The sequence below is a fragment of the Tenrec ecaudatus genome, chromosome 12 (assembly GCF_050624435.1).
Source record: "Tenrec ecaudatus isolate mTenEca1 chromosome 12, mTenEca1.hap1, whole genome shotgun sequence".
Taxonomy (NCBI): Eukaryota; Metazoa; Chordata; class Mammalia; order Afrosoricida; family Tenrecidae; genus Tenrec; species Tenrec ecaudatus.
The window spans coordinates 15,360,698-15,388,663 of NC_134541.1; the positions used below are offsets into that span (position 1 = coordinate 15,360,698).

Below are 27,966 nucleotides of genomic sequence, written 5' to 3' on the forward strand. Positions count from 1 at the left end.
TGTCCATGACACTTGCCTGTAGCTTCTGAGCAAAGAAATACCACCGCGCCCCCCCCCCCAACTGAAAACCAATAGCTTGTCTTCATCTTTTAAAGATATATTTGGGTTTTCAGATAACGCACACCCGATTTCAAAGTACAGAAGCTCTTTCGTGATCTTGTGCTCCTCTGTTTGCACCCTGCCCCCAGCTGACCACTGGTGTTCCCCCTGTCTCTTCTTGGAGACCTCTTAGAGGTAAATACCAGCGGTTTCAACATTCGGGGCTCTTGGCCTCTGGAGGGGATATTGAGTAATGTGTGGAGGCATTTTTATTATAATAGAGACTGGGTGCTGCTGGCACCTGCCGGGTGAAGGCCGCAGTCTTCCAGTGCACAGGATGATCCCCACCAGAGAGTGACTCCCCCCATGTCAGTAGTGCCAACGGGTTGAAATACCCGCCCCCGCCCCCCCAATCCCCACACACAGTTAGGCATTCGTGAGGGCGCTTCCAGAAGTGCATAGAAAGATGGGATTAAGAAGACAGGACTTTACCGGGAGCTTTGTGAAGGCAGCCCTCTCGTCTGCCCCCACACCCTCCTCTCCTCACATGCTTCTTAAATTGCTGTCCTCTCTCAACCAGAGGCTTCCCGCTCGGGCCGCTGTCGCGCCTTCCCCCGGCAGGTGAGCTGTCACTGATCTCCGCCTGTGGCCTCTCGCTGGGAGCTTGGACTGTGGGGCTGCCTCTGTGCACCCGCCACCATGCACTCCTGGAGCATCAGTTCCCGGAGTGCGCTGGCTGTGGCCGAGGCCCCACGGGCTTGTCATTTTGAGATTATCCAATTGCCTCTAAAGAGAGGCTTCGGATTTCTCTCTCTAGAAACATTAGGTCAGGTCCCCTCTCGCCAGCCTGGGTCATTTTTTTCATCTCCAATTTTCCATCTGGAGCCTAAGCCGGCTTGCTACCAGCTGAAAAGTTCAGGATGCTGACAGCCAGGGTGGATTCTGGAGTTCAGAAAGGGCGGGGGTCGGGGCCGGGGCGAAGGCCTGATAATCGCTAGGAGCTGAGTGAGAACAAATGTTTTCTTCCTTTCTCTTTGCGGAGGGGAGGCCAGTGGACCGCCGCTGCCTGTGAGACAGAACTAGGTTTGACCGAGGTTCCCGAAGGTCCGCTCTGGGGACCTCATCCCAGCCTACCTCCTCTGGTTAGTATCTTGTTAGAAGACACTTAGTGGGATCATATCGACCAGAGAAATCTTAATAAAATGAGATCCTTTGCCTTCTTGTCTTCCTCTTGGCGACAGGTTCAGTGGCTGCATTTGTTTGAGACATGTATGCAAACACACATGTAACTAGGGTATTTTGGCAAGACCTGTGTCACTTTTGGTGATTTGTTGCACTGTTAACTGCAGGGTCAATAGTTCAAAACCACCAGTCCCTCCTCAGGAGGAAAATGAGGCTTTCTACTCCCATAAACTTAAAAGCTCAAAACCCACAGGGGCAATTCTGCCCTGTCCTAGGGGGTCGTTATGGCTCAGGCAGAAGTAACTTGATGACAGTTTGGTTTTCAACTTGGTGCAAACAATCTCCCTGCCAATGAGTTGATTCTGATTCACAGCAGCTCTATGCAGCAGGCAGCACGGCCCCTGTGGTTTTCTAAGACTGTAACTGGTCATGGGAGTAGAGAGCCTCGTTCTTCTCCCTCGGAACAGTTAGTAGTTTTGAATCGCTGACCTTGTGGTTAGCAGCCCACTGCATAACCGCCACGCCACCAGGAAATGGTGAGAAATTTTCTTGACTTAGTAGAAGGTTGGGTTAGGACAAGCGTTCAAAACCTTAGCCTATCAGAATAACCTGGGGGTGTGGGTGGGGGGGACTTTTAAAGACCTGATTACTAACCCTTCCCCAGGTTATTTAAATAGACCTCTGGGGATGGGCCCAAGCATCAGTGCCTTCTAAAAGTGCTGCTGCTCCTCATTTATCCGCCACCTATTGAGCTCAACAGACCCGCTGTTCCACAGGAGAGGATGATTGGTGACAGCTGGCTTGGTTTGATACATATGATTTCAGTGTGCAGGCAAGGCGAGGAATTACTGGGCCAATGATAAGGATCCTCATGCATAGCCTATGGGCCAAATCTGGCCCCTCCCTTGTTTTCATAAATAAAGTTTTATCGGAACACACCTATTTGTTTACATAGCCTTTGTGACTGCTTTGCCGAGGAGCCAATCCCCTCAGCCACCCACAGGGGCTACCATACTGACTCCCGGGTCTTTACAGGGAAGGTTGGCGGAGCTCAGGTTTCGTAGATTGAGTTTTTCACCAGCTGCTGTGTGGAACCAATCACCCAACGATGCTTGTTAAGGACATTGATGAATACAGCACTCCGAGGCCTCTCCTCGCGTGAGTGTTTCCCTAGATTTCTCTTCCAACATCATGCTCGGAAAGGGCTGCCTTTTCCTTCTGGAATGTGGGTGCTTCCTCATTTCAGAAAGTGGAAATTACAAGACGGGCTTCATATCCTTCCTCTTTGAGTGGTAGTGACTTGCAACTCGACCGTTTAAGTCCTTAAGCCTTCCTTCTTCGTCTTCCTTCAGTCGGTCTCTTGCCTTTCCTGCCTCGCTGGCCCACGCTCCTCTCTTCCCCTCCCTTGCTGGCCGCTCCTTCATTTGCTTCCAGGCGGTTGCAGTTGGAGCCAGGTGTAGATGGTTTTGTGCTTGGTTCTTTCTTTAGCTGGTTTGCAGGTTCTAGCTCTGTGTTGGCTGTGTGTGCACCGCTGTCTGTGTGCAAGCCTGCAGTCTTTGTTCTCCAGGGAAGCACTAATCGACCCAAGGGCGTCTTTTCCTGGTGCCCTTCCAGGATCCCAAGGAGGGAAACACATCTGTTTGCTTTGAGCACCCATTTCTGGCATGTTCCTGGGGCACTGATTGCTGGGCGTGCTTTCTGGAACGGGTCCTTCCTATTCTTACCCAGGTAGTGTGGACATTACTAGGGTGATAAAAATCCAGCTGGAGCAAGAATTTCATTGCTGCTGGGAGCCTGTCCCTGGGCTGAGGAGGGCCTTAGGGGGCTGCTTCTGGCTAGCTGAGGTGTGGGGATGTATTAGAATGTGCCCACACTGTGTGAAGGGGAGAAGCTTGCTGGAACACAGAGCAGGACTGGGAAGACAGGGAGACAGTGAAGGCTTTGACTGGCTCTTCCCGTCCAGCTCTCGGGCTGTGCCCCGGGGCCGAGTGCGAGGAGGCAGGTTTGGGGTAGGTCACGATGAGATGAGCGAGGAAGGCAGAAGAGCCGGTTCACCGCTGGTGGAACAGGCTTCAGGTGGCTTCTCCACATTGCCCTTTGGTCTTGATGCCCCAGGCTTTCTGACCTATTTCCTGGGGTTGGCTGGCTGGGGCAGTTGCCCCACATTTTCTGCTCTGGGTCAGTGGGAGCGGAGGCCAGAGGGTGACAAGGTGAAAGACTGTGCTCCCTACCTGGCAAGACTCATTGCTCTCTGTGCCTCCTAGCCACCGTAGGCAGATGGATGGACCCAGTGGCGGCGCGGACACTGCGAGGACAGTGCAGGCCCCCCAGGCAGTGTTAGCGTTTCATCCACAGGGCCATTGTGTTGCTGTCCCTACAGCCGCCAGGTGTCCGAGCTGCGTCCACGGCACCCACCAACAACCAAGGAGGCAGGCAGGCGCCCTAGTGGCACAGCAGTTAAGAGCTTGGCTGCCAACCAGAGAGTTGGTGGTTCAAATCCACCAGCGGCTCGCTCCGCCGGTGGATGAGTGGCTCTGCTCCCAGCGCAGGCCTGTCCTGTCGCTGTGCTGTGCGTTGGATTTGGAGGGGCAGCACAACAGCAGGTTTCGAGGAGCTGAGAAAGGAACTCGAGAGAGGAAGGGGCTTCCAAAAGTTCACGGACACGTGGAATGGAAGAGCCAGTGGGAATTCCCACACACGCTGAAGCCCTCGCGTACACAGTGTCCCTTGTTACCTGAGGAGTCCTCCGCAGAATGGTGGTCGTGCGGCCTCAGCTCATCTATCAGGCTGAGACCGATGGGTGGGGACTGACGGGCCTGGACATACCTGGTGGGGATGACCTGTTCAAGGGAAAGTCACTTTTCCTCAAGTGGGTGCCGTCAGATAATGGGCAGGGTGAAGGCTTGGACAGGTGATATTGTGTCTCTCCCACTCTGTTTTCCCCCCACGAATGTATTGAGTCTGCTTGTACAGCGGGCTGCTGGGAAGGCTATCCTACTGGATATTTCCCACCCCCTTCTAGTCCGAGTCCCAAGATTAGGTCAATAAAGAGAGAGAGAGACGCAGCCTCTGAGGTAAGTGGGGAGAACAGCCCCCTCTGCCCAGGCGTGGCAAGAAAGGACCCCATGATGACCGCTGATTCCGCGGTGGCCACTGTCCCGGTCACCGCTGACTTTGGAGGCTCTCTGGTGAGGCTGTGGCTGACCTTGGAACCGGCTGCCTGGGGCGGCATGTGGTGAACTCTGGAAACAAGCCTGGTGGTTATTGGGATTATCAAGCTGGTCTGCCAAGAAGGTTTTTTTTGTCCAGTCTTTGAGCCTTCTCATGTTGAACCACTGGGACAAATGACACACACTTCCTCGTTATGCACCTAATCTGGAGTCCACGTTCCGCTCGGCTGCTACAGTGGTTTTGGATTGAGCTACTACCTGTAAGGGTCTCGGTTTGAAACCACCGGGCACCCCTTGGGAGAAAGACGGGGTTTTCTACTCCCAGGAAAGAGTTCCAATCTCAGACACCCACAAAGGGGCAGTTCTGCCCTGTCCTATAGGGTCGGTGTGGACTCACGGGCAGGGAGTTCTTTCTTTTGCTTTGGGTTGCGAGCAGGAAGTGGGGTGCTGAGAGGTGGTGTTGGTGACCCCCCTCCGAGTGCCTGTCTCACAGGGTTGGGTGGTGTCTCCCAGACCGCAGCAAAGCCGAGATGGATTTGAAGGAGCTGAGCGAGTCCGTCCAGCAGCAGACCCAGCCCGTCCAGCTCATCTCCCCGAAGCGGCAGATCCGCAGCCGGTTCCAGCTCAATCTGGACAAGACGATCGAGAGCTGCAAAGCACAGCTAGGTACCAGTCTCTGGGCATGCCACCTGGGTGGGTGGAGCCGCTGGGGAGTCCTGGCTGCTTTTAGCAGGTCCTCTCCCCTGCGCACGTTGGCTCCATAAACTTTAGTTCCATTGGGGCCATGCGGGGTCTAGCTTACTGGCCCTTCGAGTCCCCTTGAGGTTGTTCTGTAGGAGAGAATAAGAACCAGGGGCACAGGTGGTAAGAAGGTACCAGAGCAGAGTGCTGCTGCAGTGTGCGTGCGTGCGTGCGTGCGTGCGTGTGTGCGTGCGTGTGTAGGTAGGTGTGTCCCCCCCAAATCCCTAACCCTGCCCGCAGCTATACCCGTTACCTCCTTTTCATCTTCCCTATACTGCCTGTCTGATCCCGCCCCTCCTCCAGGCTGAGCTCAGGCGTGCCTCCTCCAGGAAGCCTCCCCTGATTCTTTCCTCCCCTGCCAGCCTCCCCTGGGGCTTACTGCCCCAAAGCACTACCGTTCCTTTATTGGGTGTATCTGTCCCCCTCTCGGCTGACAATTCTTGGAGAGCAGATATTTTATTCCTAAGGATTTGCCTTCTCCAAGGCCCTAGGTCTTGGCTCTAGAATGCCACTACCCCGAGGTGGTAGTCTGGCCATTGAATGACAAAGGAGCCATCGCTAGGGGCCCTTGGAGGCCATCCAGACCAGAGCATTCCTTGTCAGGTGGCCCGCTTCATGAGGACATTGAGTGGCCTCCATAAAAGGTGGCAAGCTGTCTACATGTCCCTCTTGGGTCATTTCATGCTGCTGGCTAACTCCTTGCTATTTAAACGTATGACTGAGAATTCCAACATTGTCTCCTGCCCCCGACGCTGTGCCTCAGTGCCTTGTCCTTCCCATTTTGCAGATGAAGAAACAGACTCGGCAGTCACTCACCTAGGGCCGCATAGCTAATGAAAACGGAGGGGCTGGGATTTGAACTCAAGACATTTCAATGCTGGCCTAGCACATGGATGTGGCTGTATTTTTCTTTTTTGGGTGCCATACAGGGTCTTGGATCCAGAGATCATAGTAAATTTTTATAAATTGATATCTTGAGCCTTTGAACCCTGGTGGAAGCAGATATAATTGCCTGGTGTACCGCCAGCCTCTTAGGCCTTTGTGAGCTTCCCTCCAGCGCCCGTTGGTCGGGACGGGGACCCCACACCTTAGCTGTGCCGGGGACTCCCTCGCACGAAGACTAACCAGAGTAGTTGGTGTTACCCCTTTCCAAGTTTTAGGATACACTCTTTATTTGCCGAGCCCATCCTGGGGGTGAGAAACCTAGATGGGTTACGTGAACCCATGGTTCGTAATCGACTCTCACCCATTGGGATGTGTGTGAGACACTCACCTTCTGTATTGCCACCCCTGTGATGGGCAGACCCTTGCCTCTGGCCTCCATGGAGGTGGACGAAGCGCAGTGCAGACCCTGTCGGGTGGGTTTAACCGCATGCTTGGAGGGAGCAAGCGGCAGGGCTGGGCCCCAGCTCACCTGGAGAGTGTGTGCCGGCTTGCAGGGGGGTAACAGCACCTCTCTCCGCTCCAGCCACTGTGGCCTTGCAGGAATGTGACCCAGGAGACCAGATCCTGCTTCGCTTTGAATCCTATTCAAAATTAAAATGCCAACCAACCAACCAACCAACCAAAAATGTTTCTCTGCACCACGCTAGTGTTTCCTAAACACAGCACGGTGGCTGCTGCTGCTGGTCAGAGCTATCGTGTGGGCAGCGTTCCCATTGCCTTTAAGCCCCAGACACCTGCATCACCACGGTGCTGCCTTGGGAGTGAGTGTAAAGAGGAGCGCCCAGTGGCTAGTTGGAGCCCCGGGTTCTAGTCCCGCCCCTGTCATTGTCGTTTTTCTCCGTATCTTAGTGGCTTCCCCGAGTCTCTTCTAATCTGTAAAATGGATCGTTGGCAGCAGCTCTTCTGACAGTGCCCCACGGCTCTCCCTAGCCTAATCGCTACAAAGCTTGCAAAGATTTCGGGTGGCACACCTCGAAAATATGAGCTGGTCGGGTTTCCACGTCCGACCTTGGTCTTTGAGCGTTAATAGCCCAAACCCTTGGCAAACATGCTCCGCCTGTCAGCGTCGTCGGTGCTAACTGGCGCTTGCCGTCCGCCTCGCCAGGCCAGAGTGCGGGCTGGGTGAAATGTTTTGTGTGCTGGTTTCCGTGTCCACGTGTTGTTTCCTCCCCCTGCTCTGTGTTTGGTGACCAGGCCACATGCTCGGGTTTTCTTTTTGCTTGCAGGCATCAATGAAATCTCGGAAGACGTCTACACGGCCGTGGAGCACAGCGATTCGGAGGACTCTGAGAAGTCCGACAGCAGCGACAGTGAGTTCATCAGTGACGATGAGCAGAAGTCCAAGAACGAGCCCGAAGACGCGGACGACAAAGAGGACGGTCCCTTGGACAAAGAGCCAGCTGCCGGCAAAAAAAAGCCCAAGCCCACCAACCCGGTGGAGGTCAAGGAGGAGCTGAGGAGCTGCTCGCCCCCCAGTGAGAAGCCAGACCCGGTGGTGGTCAAGGAAAAGGCCAGCCCGGAGCCCGAGAAGGATTTTCCAGAGAAAGCTAAACCTTCCCCTCTGCCGCCCAAGGATAAGCTGAAGGGGAAAGACGAGGCAGATTCCCCGACGGTGCATTTGGGCCTGGACTCCGATTCTGAGAGTGAACTTGTCATAGACCTGGGAGAAGACCATTCTGGGCGGGAGGGTCGGAAAAACAAGAAGGAGCCCAAAGAGCCGTCTCCCAAGCAGGATGGTAAGTGATGGCAGCCGTTTCGGGTTTGGGGGAGCATTCACCGTGGTTTGTGTGCTCTGCAGTTAGGCGCCCCCCTCCCCCTGCTCTCAGTGCGAAGCTGCAGCTGGCCTCCGGGGCAGGCAGCTGGCTAGTTCCCGATCCTGACCAAGTTTCAAAGCTAGCTGCGTGGCATCCACCCAGTGTGACTGCTTTTGGATGTAGAAAAAGAAGTCCTATAGAACCTGGCCTGTTACTTCTAGTGGTCAAGGCACATTTTCGGCTCTGAGCATCTGTGTTAGTCCGGGTAGACTAGAGGAACAATTTCAGGGAGACTCACATGTATATGAGAAAGAGGTTTATATCCCAGTCCAGATCAAGTCCTTAAATCCGATATTAGCCCATATGTCTGATACCAATCTATAAAAATACATGCAATGATGCTGAATGCAGGAGGATCACAGGCCAGTGGGTTGTAAGCATCTCAGTGCTGGCAAGGATCTCCATGCGCCTCCCCCAGTTCCCCAGGTCTGGTTGTATCAGGGTAGGTCCATGTGGCTTCTCCAGCTCCCAGGGCATAGCCCCATGTGTCTTGTCAATACAGTGTCTCTCAGGGAGTGAGGAGAGAGAGAGGAGAAGTGTTGTCTCCTGCCTCCAAGGAGGAATTAGAGGGGTTCCCAGAAATCTCAGGAGAAGGCCATGCCTACACAGAGGCCTCATTGGTTATATCTTGATTGACAGGCCAGACTCCACCCTTTTACTCACACTCCTCTCAAATCGCCACCAGATGATGTAACTCCCATAGCATCCTCGCAGCCAAGGCACAGTCCTTGGATGCTCATGTTTTCCACCAATCGCAAAGGAGTCCCGTTCTTTAGGAAGTAGAGCTTGCCCTCCTGCTGATGGCTACAGGGCATTATTATGCCAGGAGGCCCCCCCATGAGCATCTGACTCCCAGATACTTGTTGGTTAGAGTTGCCCTCCTGGAGGGGCAGGGGTTGGAGCAAGGTGGAATAACCTTAAGCCCAGAGCTCCCCCCTCGTCGTGGTTTGGACCTTGAAGAGGGGACTTCGTACAAAGGGCATTTCCGAGGGTGGGAGGTGACACTGGGTTCCCTTCAGTAGAGGCTGCTGCTGCTGGAGGATGGCTTCTCAGCCCGGACCATTTTCAGAGACTCTCACTCTGGAACCTCAGTCATTTCCATGCTTTTCCAAAGAGGAGGGAGGGGGATTTTTTTCCTTCAAAATTCTCTGTGTGCACCACATTGACAGCCATTATTAGTAGGGCCATTTAAAAAAAATCATTTTATTGGGAGTTCTTACAGATATAACAGTCCATAATTCAATCAGATCAAACATAATGGTACCATTGCTGCCACCATCAGTTTCAAAACATTGTCTTTTGTCTTGAACTCTGGTATCAGCTCCCCTTTATCCTCCCTCTCCCCCACCCTGCCCCCCAAGAACTCTTACCTTGCACCACCCACAGTTATCTCTTCCACTATTCATTCCCCTGGAGTGTGGTTAGACAGTCATTGTTACCGTCGCCCTCTTCCCATACCTTCAGGGCATCATCATTCTGTCAGCATTTCTGAAGTGCTTATCTTCGATTTCCTGAATCATACATCTTAATTATACAAATGAACATACACAGGTCTAACAGGATTGATGAGGTAAAAGTAAGACCGTAATAGTAAGGGGAGGAAATATTAAAGAACTAGAAGAGAGTTATGTGTTTCATCAGTGCTATCCTGCACATTCGCCTACGGAATCGGGAGGGTCTTTTGCTAGGCTGTGTTTTGGGGCGCTAGCCCTTTAAGAAATCCGTCTTCTCCCCTCCTGTAAGAAGTGCTTAAGGGGGCACTCCGAATTTCTAAGAAAATTTGAGGTTTCCAGAGCCTGCTTCTTTCTCACTCATAAACTATCAGCATTCCCTACAAAAGATCACCTGTCAGGTCTAAATGGTTCCCCAGTTACTCACCTGTGTGCTCCAGGGAACGGGGGCCCCAGGCACAGGCAGTAACCTGCCTGCAAACCTGCTTTTTGTTCGTCTTGCCAATGAGGGGCTGGACCTGCTTGGGGTTGCCCTCTGCTCAAACCTGCCCTGGAGTAGATTCTGACTCAGTTGACCCCGTGGGACAGTAGAACTGCCCTACGTGATTCCCAAGGTTGCCATCCTTCTCCTGCCAAGTTCAGACCACGCTTGTTTCCCTTAGCAGCCATCCTCTCAACACAGGCCAAGCAAAAACCAAACCAAGCCTGGCTCCCCGAGGCCAGAGGAGAAGTGCCCCAGAGAGTGTCGGGTTGCAGACCTTCATGGAATCAAAGTGCCTCATAAAGCGGGTAGTTGGTGGGTTTGAACTGCTGACCTCATGGTTAGCCAACCTCAGCTCGCTAATATTAATGAACTTCCCCCAACCTCATAGTATCAGGAGGCCGGGAAGAGCTGCTGAGGGCTCTTGTGCATACTCTAAGGGAAGGCCAAGGCCTGCTGCCCTTGGGATGGGCTGGGACACCTGCAGGGCAGGCTCCCCTGCCCTCCCAGCCCCCAACGTTTGCTAGATCTCTCACAGCTAGAACCGAGAACATTTTCTAAACCTCCATCAGTCAACTCTATTCTCTGCATCCCAAAAATGCTCCCAGAGGGACCCTGCTCACCTGTCCAGGGTGATAGAGATGCAAGCAGACGGTGGGTGGTGTTGGGGTACAACACCCCCCCCCAAGCCAGAGCACTAACCTGCACGCTTGTGTACTCTCGTCCTCGGATCAAGCTTCACGTGGACCCCCGGAAGTGATAATAGCATCATCCCATCCCCTCCCTACCCTCCCTATTTAAAAAAACAAAACCAAACCCAGCACTCCCTGTAGCCCTTCCCTCGAAGGCAGCAGTTCTCAACCTGTGGGTCGCAATCCCTTTGGGGGTCGAATGACCCTGTGAAAGGGTCACCCGATTCCTAACAGTAGCAAAATGACAGTGATGAAGTAGCAATGAAAATAATTTTATGGTGGTGGGGGGAAACCACCACATGAGGAACTGTATGAAAGGGTCAAAGGTTGATAGCCATGGCTCTAAGACTTGGAGGGAAGCTGATCAGTGCTCCTGGCTCTTGCTAACCTCCCCACTAGCTGCCCTGGGGCACCCCAAGTTCCCCCTAATTCTTTGCCTGTTGAAACCTTTTCTACTGCCTTCAAAGCCTTGAACTTTAAGGAAACAGTCCTTTGGACAGTTATTCAAGTTCCTCAGGTCTCTCTTCTTTTCTTTTCTTTTTTAAACTAGGTTGATCTGTCTCTGTCTTTCTCACCCACCCACCCACCACCTTATCTTAGACTCGATTACCATATGAAAGGGAAGCCTAATCCCCAGTCCCTTCTAGATAAATGGTATTATATGCAGAGCTAGCTGACCCTGGGGCATGCTCTGGTGGTCTGTCCACTGAGTCCCCAGGGGATCAGAAGGTGGGGAAAGAAAGGGGCGGGTTGTTGCTGGCCTTTGTCCATTTTCTCCTAAGGTTGTCTAGGGAACCTTAGGGTCTTTGGGATGCTTGATTTACAGGGTTCCTGGCCTCCGGTTGTCTCTGAATCTCTCAGGGACTCCCCTTCCTCCAGATCGGACTCAATTCTCACTGTTGGCTACAAGGGCCTTTCTGTAGAGCCTCCGTTCATCTGCCTCTTCCACTAGTTAGCGGGCTGCCAGCCAAAGGTCATACTAGCCACTCCTTGGAGAAAGACAAGGCTCTCTGCTCCCATAAAGAGTTTCAGTAACCCTCAGGGCAGTTCTACCTTGTCCTGCAGGGTGGCTGTGAGTTGGCCTTGAGTTGACTTTGACTCCCTGGGGCAGTGAGTTTGGTTTTGAGGGCAGGGACTGGGCGTTGATCTGGGCCTCCCACGTGAGCAGATCACAACAACAAGAAGGGCTGTTGATGCTGCGTCCGCTGGGAGAAGGGGCATCCCATCGTCCCCTCTGTCTGGCCCTGGCTGGTTGGCTTCTCCCAGAGCTTGCTGAAGGTCACTCTGTGGGCGTCCCGGGTCAAACCCGCTCTTTTTGTTTGTCTCTCTCACGCGTTGGCTTTAGTCGTGGGCAAAGCACCGCCATCCACTCCAGCAACGGGCAGCCAGTCTCCCCCCGAGACGCCGGTCCTCACCCGCTCTTCCTCCCAAACCCCCACGGCTGGTGTCACAGCCACCACCAGCACGACGTCCACGGTCACGGCCCCGGCTGCCGCCGCCACCGCCACGGGAAGCCCGGTGAAAAAGCAGAGGCCACTCTTACCGAAGGAGACTGCCCCGGCCGTGCAGCGGGTCGTGTGGAACTCCTCAAGTAAGTTTCAAACATCCTCCCAAAAGTGGCACATGCAGAAGATGCAGCGCCAGCAGCAGCCGCAGCCGCAGCCACAGCCGCAGAGCCCGCCGCCGCCGCAGCCCCAGTCTTCCCAGGGGACGAGATATCAGACCAGACAGGCTGTGAAAGGTACCGAGCCGCCCCTCCCAACGCTGTGGCCTCTGCTCCCTTTTGGCCACACCCACAGGAGAAGAGTCCACTGTCCCCTTTTTCTTTTTTGTCCCCCTCCCTGTTTGTTTCCCGGCCATGAGAAAGCCTCAAGCATTCATGTGGCATGGCTCTGTAGAATGTGTCTTGCACCGTGCTTTTTAAGTTTATCCGGTGTTCTGCACGACACGTGCGTTTCTTCTCCTGTAAGTAGGTGACCTCAAACCTCACCCAGTCATCCAGTCTGATCCCAGCTCATAGCAACACTATAAGGAAACCCTGGTAGTGTGGTGGGCCAATAGATGCAAGGTCAGAAGTTCGAAACCACTGGCCGCCCCACAGGAGAAAGATGAGGCTTTCTCCTCCCATAAAGAGTTAAGTCTCGGGAACCCCACAGGGGCATTTCTACCCTGTCCTATAGGGTCGCTATGAGGGCAAACTAGTGACATCCATTTTTTTATCCTATTGAATGCCCCATCTCATTCATTTCCCCGCATTCATTACACACCCGTTTGCTGTCAGTTCATTGGATGCTCTTAGAAACTGCTATGCACAGATGCATGTATATTTGACTACTGGAACAACACCCCCCTCCTTTTTAAGACAAATATGGTACCTGATTTTTTTCCACGCCTCAGCATGTTTTGAAGGTGCCTCCGTACCAGTCTGTAGATCTCTACCATAGCCTTTGGGACTGCTGCGTAGTAATTTAGGGCTGTTTAAGGAATTCCCCTGCTGGTGGGCACTGAGCTCTTGGTCAGATTCCCCCTCCCCCCCTGCTTGTTGTAAGCAGAGCTGCGGTCTTCGTGTAAGCTTCCTGGTGTGCGTGAGTGAGCCTCTGGGTCTTCTTTTGGAAAGAGGAGAGGGGGACACCATGGGAGCAAGCAGAGGTCGCCGTGCTGGCCGGGGGTTAACCACCGACACACCATGTGCCAGCCTCTGTCCACGTGTTGCCCTTGTGGAATCAAGAGTTCCTCCTGGCCCTACAGGAGGCTCTGCCTGGCTCTGATTTAAGCCAAGTTCTGCTGCTCCGGGTTGGTCCAGCTAGCTTCGGAGCACTGATCTAGGTCTTGGGCTTCCAAAGGTGTTTGGCTCCCCTGGCAATCTCACACTTACTCTGCACCCCCTGACAATGAAAGACGTTAGTGCTGTAACCCATAATCTGCAGCACCCCCCTGGTTTGGCTCAGCACCCCCACAGGGCCGATGTTGGCGGGGACACGGATCTCAGTCCCTCTAGGAGGAGGCCTATGTCTAGAGCCTCACAGGCCAAACTCCTTGACGGAATCTCTTGCATAGTGGGGTGAGCACCTTAGCCTCGGAGCAGAATAGGCCGTGACATCTTGGTCCCCGCCCCATGGCGACCTCTGCAAGCCTGGGGAGGGGCAAGAGTCTGCAGGATTGTAAGGCTGCATTGGCTGCGAGTTGGATTAACCTTTCCTTGTATGGCTGGCATAGCTGAATCCAGGGCGTTTGGGATTGGGATGGCAGTGCCAGTCTTCGTCCCGTGCCCTACAAACATCAGGAGGCGTCCCTGGTGGAATATAGGTCTGAGCAAGAACAGGGAGCCGCTGCCGGTACAATTCTCGGTCTAGGGTGTTGGGAAGTTTGTACCCAAAGGCTTGCCGGTTCTCTGTGAGAGGCGCCTGCCCGCCTCGTAGCTTATTGCTGGGCCCGGTGTGCCCGCAGCCGTGGGGGTAGCCAGAGCCCTTTGCTTTTCAGCTGTCCAGCAGAAGGAGATCACCCAGAGCCCGTCCACGTCAACCATCACCCTGGTGACCAGCACACAGTCATCGCCCCTGGTCACCAGCTCGGGGTCCACAAGCACTCTGGCATCCTCCATCAACGCTGATCTGCCCATTGCTACCGCCTCCGCCGACGTCGCCGCAGATATCGCCAAGTACACCAGCAAAGTGAGTGCCAGGGAGGCCGGCGGGTTCCCAGCGCCACATCAGAGGCCAGCTTCCTGCTGGGAGCCCTTCCGGCCATAACCTTGGCAGGGTTGGGGTGTCCTCCTGAGGGAGAACCCTGTTCTTGGTGATGGGTCTTGAAGATAGGATTCTTTCACCGCGTCCAGGCTGCATAAGCGGAGACATCCAGGAGGGACTAAGTCTCTCTGCCTGAGAGAGGGCTTAGATCCTGAAGTCTGTGTGTGAATGGAATTACTCCATAAGCCGACTAACCTTTCAGAATGGAGGTCCGGCATTCAGGACAGGCTTCCTTAAGGCGCCGGTGCCCGGTTCGGCCCCAGATCACATGTGCCCAGGAGCCCACAGATCCATCCCCTGCCCAACTGGTCCCCGTTCTGGGCAGACCCCTCATTACCCTTCTGAATGAGCATTGACGTAACGATTTTTATTTAAATGGACTTGGTTCAAAATGAGGAACGTGGTAGGCGCAGTTGAATTGAATCTCAGCAGATGCTGTTTCTTGTCAAGCCGCTGACCTAGGTCCCGTCTCCCTGTCGTCAAGGGCGAGTGCGCCCAGTGGAGACGTTCTCACCAGAGAGCTGCTATGTTAAGAGAGAATTGAAAGTGGGTGATTTCTTTCCCGTGACTGATTAAGGGGGTGCCTGGTATATGGTCGGCAGTCATTTCTTTTTCTCCTGGCAATCACTTCTTGGACCCCACCCTCCAGGGAGTTGGCCCGGGCTCCTACCAACAGATGGGAAAGTGGGGGAGCACTCTGCGGATCTGCCCAGCATTGGCACGGAAGCAGTTTCCTCAATCCAGGCACCATTTCTATCCCACCCACCCTCTGCTACTGCCTTTCTCCTTCCAACAAAATGGAGGGAAAGGCCTGCTCCATAGGCTTCCCTTTGCCTTAGGGAAAAACGGACAGGGTGGGGCGTCCGAAGGCCCAGATATGTGTGCATGCCAGAAGAGTATTAATGCTGAGCTTTCAGCCGACACAGATTCCTGGTTTCTTCAGAATGGGAGGTCGCACCTGCTACAGTGATGTATGGAAGTCCATCTACTTCCTGCAGCTGCTCTCCTGAAGCACATGACTTTGACCTTGTCTTCTTGACGAGGTGGAGGGTTGGTCGATGAGCCCGCCCCTGAGCAGGGCTGGTGGAGAAGCCTTGTAAAACATGCTCTTTTTTTGCCAGAAGTGTACCCCGTGTTGCTCTCACAGGAAGTTGGGAACAGAAATCTCAATAGATAGTGTACTTGTTTTGCTTCCATTTGGGGTGAAAAGGGCGTTAGTTGCCTTTTTAAAGGATTTTTACATCAATTAGGTAACTCTTGGCTCCTGTGGACTGGCTGTTCCCCTGTCCCCCAACACACACAAAAAATGGGCGTTTCTTAATGAACTTATACTCCATAGTAAGTATTTGCACAATTTTTTCATTTAGTCCTTTCACGTACCTTCAGAAAGAGGGGGGGCCTGTAATTAGTCTCTCATTTTTGAAAGGCGACCGAATCGTACACTTCAGGGAGGTGAAGGGTTTGGTGTGTGAATTAGATCTCCATAAATCCCGTTGTCTTTAAGAAAACAACACACTAAGCCCATCCGTATGGGGGCCAAGTTCCATGCTTCACTTTGACCTTATGACACAACAAACTGGCTTGGCTGTGTGAATGGTCCCCCATCCTGGGCGCTGTGGGTGACTTGCTGCAGGCCTCCCTGGGTGTCTCATGATACTTAGCAGTATCCCTTGTCCCTCCGGCACGCCAATTATGACAACCAGGCATGCATCTGGGCACCACTGCCCAGTGTCCCCCTGGGAGCACCGGCACAGTCGATGACGCCTGGAAGTGGTCCCTGAATCACCTGTTTCCTCTTTCAGATGATGGATGCGATCAAAGGAACGATGACGGAAATCTACAACGATCTTTCGAAAAACACCACCGGAAGCACCATCGCCGAGGTCAGAGTCTGCACGTTGTGACAGGCAGCTGGCAAGACGGTGCCACGCCGAAGCCACTCTGGGAAGCCCTTTTGGCTCCACTCTCCAGGCTGGCTGGGGGTGGGGTGGGGTGGGTGGGTGTGGTCCCAGTTGATGGGGAAGGTGTTTCGTGCTTCAGCCAGTCTGTGGGGATTGCACCTTGTTCTGTGTGATCAACTGCAGGTCTTGAGACCCCACACACACCCACACCAGCTCCGCCTGAGAATTTTGACTCCAGATCGACTGAGTCAAAATCTACACTTGAACAAGACCCTCCCCACTCCTCCATGCTTACGTGTGCGTGCATGCGTGGGCACACACACACACAGATACAGGGTTAGATTCACACTCAGATGGTGAAAATAATTCAGAGACTGATTAATCCATTCTGCCATGTGTGATCCAAAATAGGTGCTGTAAATTTTATGCCTTCCACCCATGGTTAAGGGGCCCTGGTGGTGCTGTACTGTCGGCAGTAGAATCCTAGCCACAAGGTTGATGGTTCAAACCGACCAGCTGCTCCTTGGGATTCAAATGAGGCTGTAAATGGGCGGTTCTGTCTTAGAGGGCTGCTGTGAGTTGGAATTGACTCGATGGCAGTGGGGGCCTGCCTGTGCCTGTCATCCCACTTGGGAGTGTGTTCTTTGTGATGTGAACGAGGCAACGTTGGTGTGGGATGGGTTTCAAGCCAGCTCCTTAGAAGATGTGTTAGGCCTGTTGACTAGAGAGACAAATCCAGGGACACTCGTGTAAGAAAAAGCTGTATATCAACAAGTAACTATATTTTGAGCAAGCATCCCAGTCCCAACTCAAGTACATAAGCCCAGTACTAGCCCAGCAGTCCCTCGTCACACGCGCAGCCACGTGCCATGATGCAGAATCCAGGGAGATGACCGCCAAGGCTGGTGCCGACCGCGTGAATCCAAGGTCCGGCAGCTCCCAGGGTTAGTGACGGAGGAGGAGAGGACTCGCAGGTTCCCCTTATAAGGAGGCCAGGCCCCCAAGGAGAGAGCATCTGGCTGTGACCTGATTGACCGGTTGGATCCCATCCCTAAACTTCTGTACAGCTTCCAGTTAATGTAAAAGTATCTACCACGAAGAAGAGCAACGTAAGCCAGCAGAGATGGGGAGAGAGATGTCAGGCCAGCAGAGACCGCGCCTTCTAGAGCAGGCATTCCGAATTCTGCTTCTAACCTCCGACACGATGAGAAAATGCCATTCTGTCTTCTAACGCCACCCCTGTGCATTTCTCTTACGACCACCGTGCAGAACTAACACGTCCTCCTGTGTTTGCGTGTGCTCCCCTTGTGGAGAACCGTATTTCCGACAAGTCTCTCCCACCCTCCAGTCAGGCAGGAACTGGCATGAGCGAACGTGCAGGCCCACAAGGCTGCCTCTGAGGCCCTTGAATGCCAGAAGAGCATTGTTTTAGGAATACTAATGACCGTATTTACTTGCGTATAAGCTGGGCTTTTCGGCACATTGGGCATGCTGTTTTTGTGGTGCCACTGCAGATAGTCGGGTCAGCCTCTACTTGAGTATATACGGTAGTCCCAAACCGGAAACCCAAACCCCTTACCATCAAGTTGATTCTGAATCCTCGTGACCCTGGGCAGAGTTTCTGAGAGTACAACTGTATCTTAGAAGAGAGCATTCTCTTTCTCGCAAGGATTTCAGCCGCTGACCTTGTGCTTAGCTGTGCCACCAGGGCACCTTACTGTGTCCTCCAAAACTCAAGTTCACTGCCAGGAAGTGGATTCTGACTCCACGACCTTATAGGTTAGGGTAGAACTTCCTGGCATGTAGCCACGATGCTCCTAGTAATATGTGCTCTGTCTCCCACGGTTTTCGTGAGATGGGTGTGCCTAAGCGTGTTTCTCCGCTTGGCGCTCCCAGCACTGTAGAGTTGTGGGGGGTGGTCCTGAGCACTGCAGCCGCTTCCTGGGCCTTCACCCACCAGCTGCTATGACCAGCTGCCGATAGCAAGCCGCCACCTCACCCAGTTGTGATGGCCAACCATGTCTCCTGGCATTACCGCGCCCCTGGGTGTGGCGAGGGGGCAGAATTGCCTCCTGGTAACCACTGGGATAAATGCCTTAAATTGCCCCCTCTCTGCTCAGCTGGACTTGAGTGTGTTTTCCATTCCTAGGAGTTTGACTCCAGCTGAATCCCTGCCCCTCAAGGAGCCTCTGTGTCTCAGTCTCGAATGACGCCCTGCCCACCTGCCTGTGTTTCTTTCTCTTATCAGCTGTTTATCACAAACACTTGGCCTTTAATTTCACTGTGAGTCGGATTTTCCTGGTACCAGGGCTTCTTGGAATAGGTGAACTGTTTGTGGCTGCTTTTCTGAGAGTAGCGTTTCCCATGAATTTGAGTTAAACCATGGGCCCCGTGCACCTTTCTCAATTGTGGGAAGCTGAGCCCAGACCCTCGCCAAGTGCTTCCTGGATGACCAGCGAGATGTCAACAACGGTGCCCGCTGGCGGGATGTTGACTTTCTGGATCCAGCCAGTGACCTCGCCCCGAGTAGCTGTTGAGGGCCCTCTCTGTGTCTTTGCAGATCCGAAGGCTGAGGATCGAGATCGAGAAGCTGCAGTGGCTGCACCAGCAGGAGCTCTCTGAGATGAAACACAACCTGGGTAAGGACCCTCCTGGCGGAGGGCCATCCAGTAAAGGGGTGCACTGTCGTGGGGAAGGTTTACGTGTGGCTGTTGAAACCCCTCTGGCGGCAGGCCCAGGAGTGCAGAGCCCTGAGGAGAGTGTGGCTTTCACCTTGCTGGCAGGCAGACTCCTGCAGGTGTACATGTAGGTCTTGGTTTCTTGCTCCAAAAGAACCAAAAGCCGAGCAGTCGGACAAGGAGCGTGGTCGGCACGTTGTAAACTTGTTGACGAGTGTCAACGGACGACTCCTGGGGAAGCCGGCAGATGCGAACCTAGCTTGTCGGTCAGCTTTCACCAAAAACCACAAGGAAATGTTCCAAACAAATGTCCCAAATAATAATGTGCAGCCGCTGAATGTGAGCTCCACTCCGTATCAGGAATTGTTCGGAGTCCTTTTGGATGGTTTCATTTTGTGAAACTGGCTCGTTACAGTTTCCACGGGAAGAAACGGAGGCACAGACAGGTGGGGGGTGGTGGTTTGGGGGCACACAGGTGTAGTTCATCTGCAGGCACGCTGGCTGCCTCAGTGTCGCTCTGGTTCCTGGGTGAGGTTAGTGGGCGGCTCTTTTGGCCAGCATTCTATGTGGGTGTTTCAAAGACCTTTCCACCAACATCAAATCCATTTGAGACCCTCATGGAGGAAGAGGCGAGGAGTCAGGAGGCTGGCCACTACCAGGCTGCTTCATTCCAAGCCAGTGCCCAGGGGTCTACCTAGGCGCTCACCTGTGACAGATGGCTTAAGTCACCAAAACAAATCCACTGGCTTCAGGTCGATGCAGACGCATAGGGTGCCAATAGGACGGGGTAGAACTGCCCCCCATGGGTTTCTGAGACTGAAACTCTTTATGGGAGTAGAAAACCCCATCTTCCACTCACTGAGCGGCTAGTGGTTTTGAACTGCTGACTTGGTGGCAAGCCAGCCCAACTGGTTAAGCACTGCATCACCTGGGCTCCAGTGCTTAAGTCCGTTGCTGCTAAATTGTTTCTTCATTCTGAATCATGAGTTTGCTCCCAGGTCAATTGTTAATATACTTAAGAATTCAAAGTAAGATTATAAAAATCTCAACCGTTCGTTGCCACATTAGCCCCCTGACCAACCCACTGCCATAGAAAAGCTGCACTGAGTTCGAGCCCCAGCTCTGACCTACTCTTTGCCTTCGTTTCTTCATCTGTGAACAGGGATTTCCATCAGGATCAGATTTGTTAATATTTATGTAGTGACTGTAGTTGGAGTATTTGATAGAAGGGACTTTGGTGGATCCTTAAATTGAGCTGCTAACCGCCAGGTCAGCAGTTCGAAACCAGAAGAAAGGGAGCTTTCCACTCCCATAAAGAGTTACCGTCTTCAAGGCCACAGGGGCCGCTCTCCCTTGTCCTATAGGGCTGCTATGAATTCAGTAGTTGGGTCATGAGTCATAATCCACTCGGCGGCACTAAATTTTGTTTTTGCTAAGTATTCGATTGACAGGAGGAAATGGCTTATGTACAAGACAAAACAACCAAAGTGGATTTTAGGGGAAAATCGGTGTTTGTGGAATTCCCACAGTGCCCTTCCCACGTCGGCTCTGTTCATGCCGGCCGTTATAGTGTCTGATCACAGCAGCCCTGTACAGATTGAGGCGGGCTGGGGGCTCCTCCCTGGCTTCCTCCCCCAGACGCCATAGTCAGCACCGCTCCACACCGGGACTCACGGGCCCCTCTCTGAACGTGCTCCCTGGGCTCTCTGCCTCATCCCCTCTGAGTTCCCTGTGCTGGGGGTTGGGGGGTGGGTAAGAAAGCCAGCGTCGTCCTCCTCCCACTGCAGAACTGACCATGGCGGAGATGCGGCAGAGCCTGGAGCAGGAGCGCGACCGGCTCATCGCCGAGGTGAAGAAGCAGCTGGAGCTGGAGAAGCAGCAGGCGGTGGACGAGACCAAAAAGAAGCAGTGGTGTGCCAACTGCAAGAAGGAGGCCATCTTCTACTGCTGCTGGAACACCAGCTACTGTGACTACCCCTGCCAGCAGGCGCACTGGCCCGAGCACATGAAGTCCTGCACCCAGTCAGGTGCGGCTGCTGCGCCTGCCCCGGTACAGGGCTGGCCACACGCACCAGAGCACACCTGTAGGCCCAACATCTCTGGTGGTTGGCAAAGGGCGGGGCCAATGGGGGCATCTGAGCAGAGATACTGTTCCCTTAGGAGGTTTTCTCGCACAGAGAACTTAGTTATACCATATTGGTAGCACGTTGGGTTAAGCATTGGATGGTTAACTGCAGAGTCAGTGGCTCTGTGTTAATCCAGCCTTGACTCACCAGTGGCTCTTCCCCCGTTGGTCCCCAGCTACCGCCCCGCAGCAGGAAGCGGATGCCGAGGTGAGCACGGAAACACTAAGCAAGCCCTCCCAGGCCGCCGCCTCCAGCACGCAGGCGGCCCCCCCGGAAGCAGCCAGTGCCTCGAAAGAGAAGGACACCTCGGCGGAGAAGAGCAAGGACAGCGGCTCTGTGAGTGTCCCCGCGCCGGATCCCTGTGGGCCCCGCACAGGCTTAGAAGCCTGCTTCCCCAGAGCCCCGGGGCATAGTGCTCTGTATGGCCAAGGTGTGACAGTCAGATTGCAGCTGGTCTTGCCCTCTGTCCTCCTCCTCCTCTCTCAGGACCCACCAGGCCTTCAGTGGGGAGGGGCAGCAAGGGGAAGTCCAAGTTCCTACTCAAGCAATATGGTAACTGATGCCTGCCCTTCCCCTGGCAACCCTTAAGGGTTAGGGCTCTGTTGTCTGCTAGAACTTTCTGTGGTGGCGGAAATGCCTTGGGTGTATTCTGTTCAGTACAGTCGCCACTGGCCAAGGAACTGAATTTTTATTTAAGTCACCACGGTAGCTGCCCATCCTGAACAGCAGAGGCAGAACAAGGAAAAGTCGCACCTCCCGGTCTCTGGCTCTGGTGGGATGTGTAGGCAGGACGTATTTCAGGAGGCACAGTGAGGATCTTGTACTTTTTAAAGTTTTATAAAGGTATGTATTTGCATATGTATCAGGAATGAAACAGACTATTAGCTCATGAAGCCCATGAGTTTACTACTATTATAGCCCAGAAAGAGGTTGATGAGAACTAAAAACAAACTCGTATCATTTTAAAGTCGTACATGTCATTCATCAGGCGCCCTGGTGGTGTAGTGTGATCACAGCTGCACCTTGGGAGAAAAGTGAGGCTTTCGGCTCCTATAAAGTATTACAATCGTGGAGACCCTCAGCGCAATCCCACTCTGTTCTGTAGGGTCTCAGTGAGTAGGAACCAACTCAAAGGCAAGGAGAATTTTTATATGTCACTCCTAGTGGTTTAGTCCTTGGCTGCTAATGTAAAGGTTGGTGGTTCGAACCTACCAGCTGCTCCGCGGAGAAAGATGTGAACGCCTGTCCCCATGCGAGTGACTAGTCTGGCCAACTGTTGGATTGCTGTCAGTCAGAATCAGCTTTCCGACCCATGGCACGGCGTGGCTTACCTCATTCCTAGATGTGGCCAACATCTGGAGGGTGTTTAGTGGATAAGGTGTAGGAAATTGCACATTCCAGAAGCTGCGACTATAGGGTTGCCCAAGGGACTTGGCCTGCCACGTTAACCTCACTAAGATCCTCGGGGGCAGCAGCAGGCACTCCGTGGGTCCTGAGACTTCTCAGGGACAGCACTGGCCCCAGCGCCTTAGTCCATCTCTTCCCTCTCTTTGTGTTTCTAGACTCTCGACCTTTCTGGCTCCAGGGAGACGCCCTCCTCCATCCTCTTAGGCTCCAACCAAGGATCTGGTATGTTGTCCCCTTGTAAGCAAAAGACATGTGCCTTTGCATAGGAGCTCGCGGGAAGCCAGGGACAACGGGACATCATTTCTGAGTGACTGGAGCCCTGGTGGTACAGAGGTTTAGTGCTTGGCTGATGAGAGGTTGGCAGTTCAAGCCCACTAGCTGTTTGGTGGGAGAAAGGCCTGGCAAAATTGCTTCTGTAAGATGACAGCCTCAGAGATCCTAGGAGGCAGTGCTGCTCAGCTCCACGGAGCTGCTTGTGTCGGGATCAACTTGAAGGTCGTGGGTTTGGTGTGAATCTTCAGGGATCCCTGGCGATGCAGTGGGTATGTCCTTGAGGGCTGAGGGAGTGGTTGGGCAAAGTCGGCTTTCAGGACTTCTCCGCACCCATCAGAAGTTCCCTTTAGATCTTGCATTTAGTTGGGTTCCACATAGCACTTTTTGTTTCGACAGACAACTCTTCTGCTGGCTTGGGCTCGGGGTAGCAGATGTCCGTTTGGGCCAGGCAGCCCTTCAGCCTTCAGGAAGTGGCCGCAGTCAAGGAAGGAGTGGATGAGGCCACTCATTTTGTAGCTGGGCACTCAGAGGACACAACTTCTCCTCTCAGGACAAAGTGGTTTTTGTCTTTGTTAGTGGGCTGGGGGCAGTGGGCTTTTCTAAGGCGATTACTTCTGAGTTTGCGCTCCTGTGTGGTTTTAGCTACATTTTTTTTTTTTTTTTTTGCCCCACTCTGCATTCAAAATGGCTCACAGGAATTCAAAGCCTGCGTTAATTAAGGATTCACACCTTGGGGCTTAACTCCAGAATGCCCTCTGCTGGATAACCCCGTTTAATTGGCTCTTTGAGGGGGGTTGTCACAGTCAGGGTGCCTGGGGAAGGCTCTGAAGAGAGAGTGGCACTCTGCTGGGAGGGAGTGTTGACTTGGGCCGTCTTGCCACACGAAGTTCCTTCTCCTTCCTCGTGACTTAATCTCCGCATGGTGCTGAGACACGGAACTCACCTGATCGTTCCACCTGCTGTTTCAGAGGGCAGCTGTCGGTCGGCCTTTAGCAGCCACGGCACCAGAGGAGAATTCAACTCCCCTGCTCCGTTTTTCTGTTTGTTTTATAGTAACCTTTGATTTATACAGGTGTACTGATATTGCATGTATGATTGTATAGGGAGTTTGTGTTTTTTAAAGTTTGAAAAGTAGGTTATGGTAAATACTCGTGAATTTCATTCTGCAAAAGGATTTATGGAAAGTGAAAGCTGTCGGCCGAGGACATCTCAGGGTGCAGGTGGACATCCCTGGCCTCCTGGGGTCCCTTGGCCAGGCGTTGCAGGAGTTAGACACATGCCCACCCTCCAGTTGCCGTCACCGAGTCTAACACCAACCTCTCCTCCTGTGGCCCTCGTCCTCCTTTGTGGGTTCTCAAGCTCGTTGCCGTGGCCACACGGAGCTCACAGACCGTGCTCATGGCCAGGGGGCTTATTAGGGAAGTTAATAGGTTCACCACATGTCTCAGGAGCAACACACAGTAAGGATACAGTCATTGGTCTCCTCAGTTGACAGTCTAGTCTCTCAGCCACGTGGTCCCAGCCACGCAGCTACCCCAGTCTCAAGACTGTCTCTGAGCCATAGTTTCTGGTGCGTCTGGTCATGGTGAGCGCTGCCATTTCCGGCAGAGATCCTTTACTTCCGGCTTGTCCCCATGGCTTCTTTCCCTTTCCTCATCGGAGCTGTGCCCTGCTGGGTGTGTCACGGCAGCACGCTGCACTCCTCCACCCTCTTCTCCAAGCCATCGGATGTCACAACTTCTAGCTCGAGCCCTCTTGGTTGGCAATGCAGGTGCCACAGATTAGAGAGTTAGGCAGCAAACTCCATCCGGTTCCTTGGAAAGCACCTGGGAGCAGGCTGGTGAAAGCGAGTGTTGTTGGTGAGAGAGAGAGGAGACTGGGATGGTTTTCTTTTCCATTGTTTTCTCTCCAACTGTACATGCGTGCTTTGATTAACATCTTAAAATGAACAAACTAGGGAGAGAAAACAATGGAAAGCCATCCCAGTCTCCTGTCCCTGCCCTCACCTGTTTCCTGGCTTGTTATCTGTAGCTACAATTTGGTGACTGCATACTGGAAAGAATGCACCTCTCATCTCCCAAAGGACTTATGTCCCTACTTTTGAGTACTCTTCCAAGTCCATCCCTGCTGTTCCAAACGGTTAGCACATTAGCACACTTGGGTCTGCTTGCTCACTGCAAGGTTGGAGGTTCAGGGCCACTCAAAGAGAAACAGCAACAAAGGCCTTGTAATTTACTTGCTAAGAAGTAGCCGTGGAAAACCCCAGGGAGGGAGGGCTTCCAGTTCTTCTCTGAGAACACATGGGGTCACCAGGAGTTGTGGTTGAACCTGCTGAATCCTGGTGCCCAGGCTTCTCATCAGTGGAAGTGCTCCCGGTACCCTCTTCATGGCCTTTTGTTCGACTCCCTTTCTTGGTCCCTTCCGCTCCTAAGGTGCGGGCATCCTTGAAGGCCCACCTGCCCCTTTTTTTTTTCCTTGAGCACCTCTTGGGGCTTAACTCTGTATTGTTGGGTGGGACTGCAAGCGTTTCCTTCTGGGGGCTCCATGATTTGTGTTCCCAGATGGGCTTAGCCACTGCTGTCCATACTGACCCTCTCCCTTGAGTGAATAGTGGGATTTGGTCAAAAGTTCATTTCCTGGGCTGCCGGTGAATAACCAAAGAAACACCGTTCGTTTTGGGACGTGGCCGGGCAGCCCCATCAGATGGGTGCCTTTCTTTCAGCATCTGTCTCTAACACAACGCATGATTCAGAATGCTGGCCCCGAGGGCCTTCTTTGGTAGCCTGTGGACTCTGTCTCTGAGCTTGGCTTCTACTGGGTTTCCAGCCAGCTACCATTAGCCGCCGAAGCCGTGGGGAGGTTGTGGTGGCCGGGTAATTGGGCCACCCACCACTCCCCGTCTTGGAGGGCACCGACGGCGGCCTTCCTGAGGGCAGGTGTAGGTGGCATTGAGGTGGGCAGCAGTGCTGAATCTCCCCCTGTTGGCTCTTTCCCCCCAGATCATTCCCGGAGTAGCAAGGCCGGTTGCTGGAGCGGCGGGGAGGAGAAGCGAGGCTCCGCGCGCTCGGAGCACAACACGGGCGCCAGCACGAAGAGCCTCCTCCCGAAGGAGTCTCGGCTGGACACTTTCTGGGACTAGGGACTACTCAAATTAAAAGCCACCGGACAGACTCCAGCGCGAGGGCGCGAGAAGTGGGAAGCACCAGCCCCTGTCGCCGTCGCCGTCGCCCGCCTCCACACTACAGCGACCCGCCGCAGCTTAGACTGAGGACCCCCACGAAACCGCGGCTTTCGATGTAAATAATGTACCATTTGTGGATGCCACCGAACCTAGAGGGACCCGCCCCTTTTTATATTTGTATGGACTTTAACTTATAAGGGAGGAGGAAAAACACAAAACAGAACAATTAAAAAAAAAATCGTGAAACCCAACCATGTTTTTGAATCGGAGAAAAGGGATAGCCAGCCCATTCCTCCGTCACCATGGAGCCACCGGGCTGGGGGGGACCGCGGCCATGGCTCCGAGGGAAGTGACGTTTCCATTCGTTTTCCCGCGTGAGCACGGCCGACCTCCCTTTGAAATCTCGCGTCATTATGGCGCCGAGCGCGAGCTCTCGGGACCGGAAGCTCTGCCCTAAGTCGGACGGAAGTGCGTTCCTGTGCGAGCGGAACGTGCCGGTGCGGAAGGAAGTCACGTCAGGAGGGACACCGCGCGTCGCGGGAGCCGGAGCTCGCAGGCAAGGGCGCGCGGAGGGCGTTGGCGAGGGCGAAGCATGCGCGTATTTCTGTGATGGGATGTTGCGTTTTGATGTGAGCATGACACCGAGGCCGGGTGGGGGCGCGCGGCCACCCCGCCCGCCATGCTGTCCGCAGTGACACTCCGTTCCGCGGTAGGACACTCGTAAGTCGGGTCACACCGGGCCGGGCCCCCAAGCGTCGAGCCTAGGGCGCGTGTGTCTGGACTCGGTGACTCACTCCTCACTGTCGCCGGGAGAGCTGCCCGGCTTCCAGCTAGTTGACCCTTGTTAGCCAGAAACAAAGCGGAAGAGCGGTATTAGAAGAACGTGCGCGCGAGAAAAGAACATTTGTGAATTGCAGTTGCCAGGATTTAAAAGGAAGTAAAAAATAGCCTAGCTGGCCTTATTTGTGAAGCATAATTGCTTTTAGCATATGGAAGTATTTTTTCACATTTTCTTTGTATAAAATTTGTATTAAACTTAAATATCTTTTTGGATGGCGGTGTTTCTTTGTGACTAAGGCAGTGCATCCTCTCCCTGCGTGCGTCCCCGCCCTCCTCCCCTCCCCCACCCCACAAGCTGCTAATTTGGGCCCCTGCCCAGGTTTTTTAAGTTACTTTATTTCCATTTCTTCTTTTTTTATATAATTAAAATGTTTATGGCAAAATGGCTTGGTCTTCCTCAAATGTGCAGTTTTCCATCGGTCCAGGGCACCAGTGTGAGGTTGGTACAAAACCCAGGAGAGGGATAGAGAGGTGGCGGGGTGGGGTGGTTTCCAAGGTGGTAAATCTTGACTATAGCAGGAGGCCCACTGAGTGGTTGGTGGGTTCAAAGTACCGACCTTCCAACCAATGCTGAGGTCACTGCCCCAGTAGGGCTCCATCCTGATAAGACTGCAGCTTAGAAACTCTTTGGGGATCAATTTTTCCACTCAGCCACATCGATCAAAAATCGGCTCAGGAGTAGTCAGACTAGGAAGGAATGGTCTGATCTCCTGGAAATCCGGTAGGTCCCACTGGTCGGGTGTGGTGGGGCTTCAACTCTTAGGGAACACATGGACCCTTTGCATGTGGGCTTGGCGTTCTTCATGGGAGAGACGGGCTGTGGACACTGCAGGAATTCTATAAAGTTAATTAAGTGTGTTCCTGTGCTGGGAAGCCAGGGCTTGCTCAGCTGTCTGTGCAGATCGCCTTGGGCATTATTGATAACTTAAAACTGCCCCGCTGTAACCACTGTGCAACCAGGACCCCTTTCCATAAAGAACACAGCCGGGGAAAGCCAGTGGGATAACGTGACCCTGAAACAATGGTGCTGACAAGCAGGCGCGCACTCAGCATAAACCTTCCTGTTGCTCAGTGCGCCCTCAGAAGCATCGCTCCCAGCGGAATGGGTGGTCTCTGTAGATAGGATTCAGCAGGCAATAGAGAAGAATGGAGCCCTGTAGGTGTAGTGGGTTACCTAGGGCTGCTAACAGCAAGGTCAGCAGTTCGAAACCACCAGCTTATTCCTTGGGAGAAAGGTGAGGCTTTCTATTCTAAAGAATCACAACCTCAGAAACCCACAGGGGCTATTCTGTCCTGCCC

The 27,966-nt window shown here is 53.4% G+C and overlaps 1 protein-coding gene across 17 annotated transcripts in view; it reads left to right on the forward strand.

The window, feature by feature from the left end:
* ZMYND8 (zinc finger MYND-type containing 8) overlaps positions 1 to 27,042 on the forward strand; it is a 112,692-nt gene extending 85,650 nt beyond the window's left edge. For 13 of the 17 annotated variants that reach the window (XM_075528642.1, XM_075528648.1, XM_075528657.1 and 10 more), the window contains 10 exons: positions 4,905 to 5,057; positions 7,304 to 7,813; positions 11,861 to 12,256; positions 13,996 to 14,186; positions 16,064 to 16,144; positions 18,723 to 18,801; positions 20,628 to 20,867; positions 21,142 to 21,302; positions 22,529 to 22,595; positions 25,646 to 27,042. In XM_075528642.1, the coding sequence (XP_075384757.1) occupies positions 4,905 to 5,057; positions 7,304 to 7,813; positions 11,861 to 12,256; positions 13,996 to 14,186; positions 16,064 to 16,144; positions 18,723 to 18,801; positions 20,628 to 20,867; positions 21,142 to 21,302; positions 22,529 to 22,595; positions 25,646 to 25,785 (2,018 nt within the window). In that variant the 3' untranslated portion in view covers positions 25,786 to 27,042. The remainder of the gene's footprint in view (positions 1 to 4,904; positions 5,058 to 7,303; positions 7,814 to 11,860; positions 12,257 to 13,995; positions 14,187 to 16,063; positions 16,145 to 18,722; positions 18,802 to 20,627; positions 20,868 to 21,141; positions 21,303 to 22,528; positions 22,596 to 25,645) is intronic. The other 4 variants (XM_075528655.1, XM_075528658.1, XM_075528656.1 and 1 more) reach the window with 1 other exon arrangement.
* Positions 27,043 to 27,966: the final 924 nt, after the last annotated feature.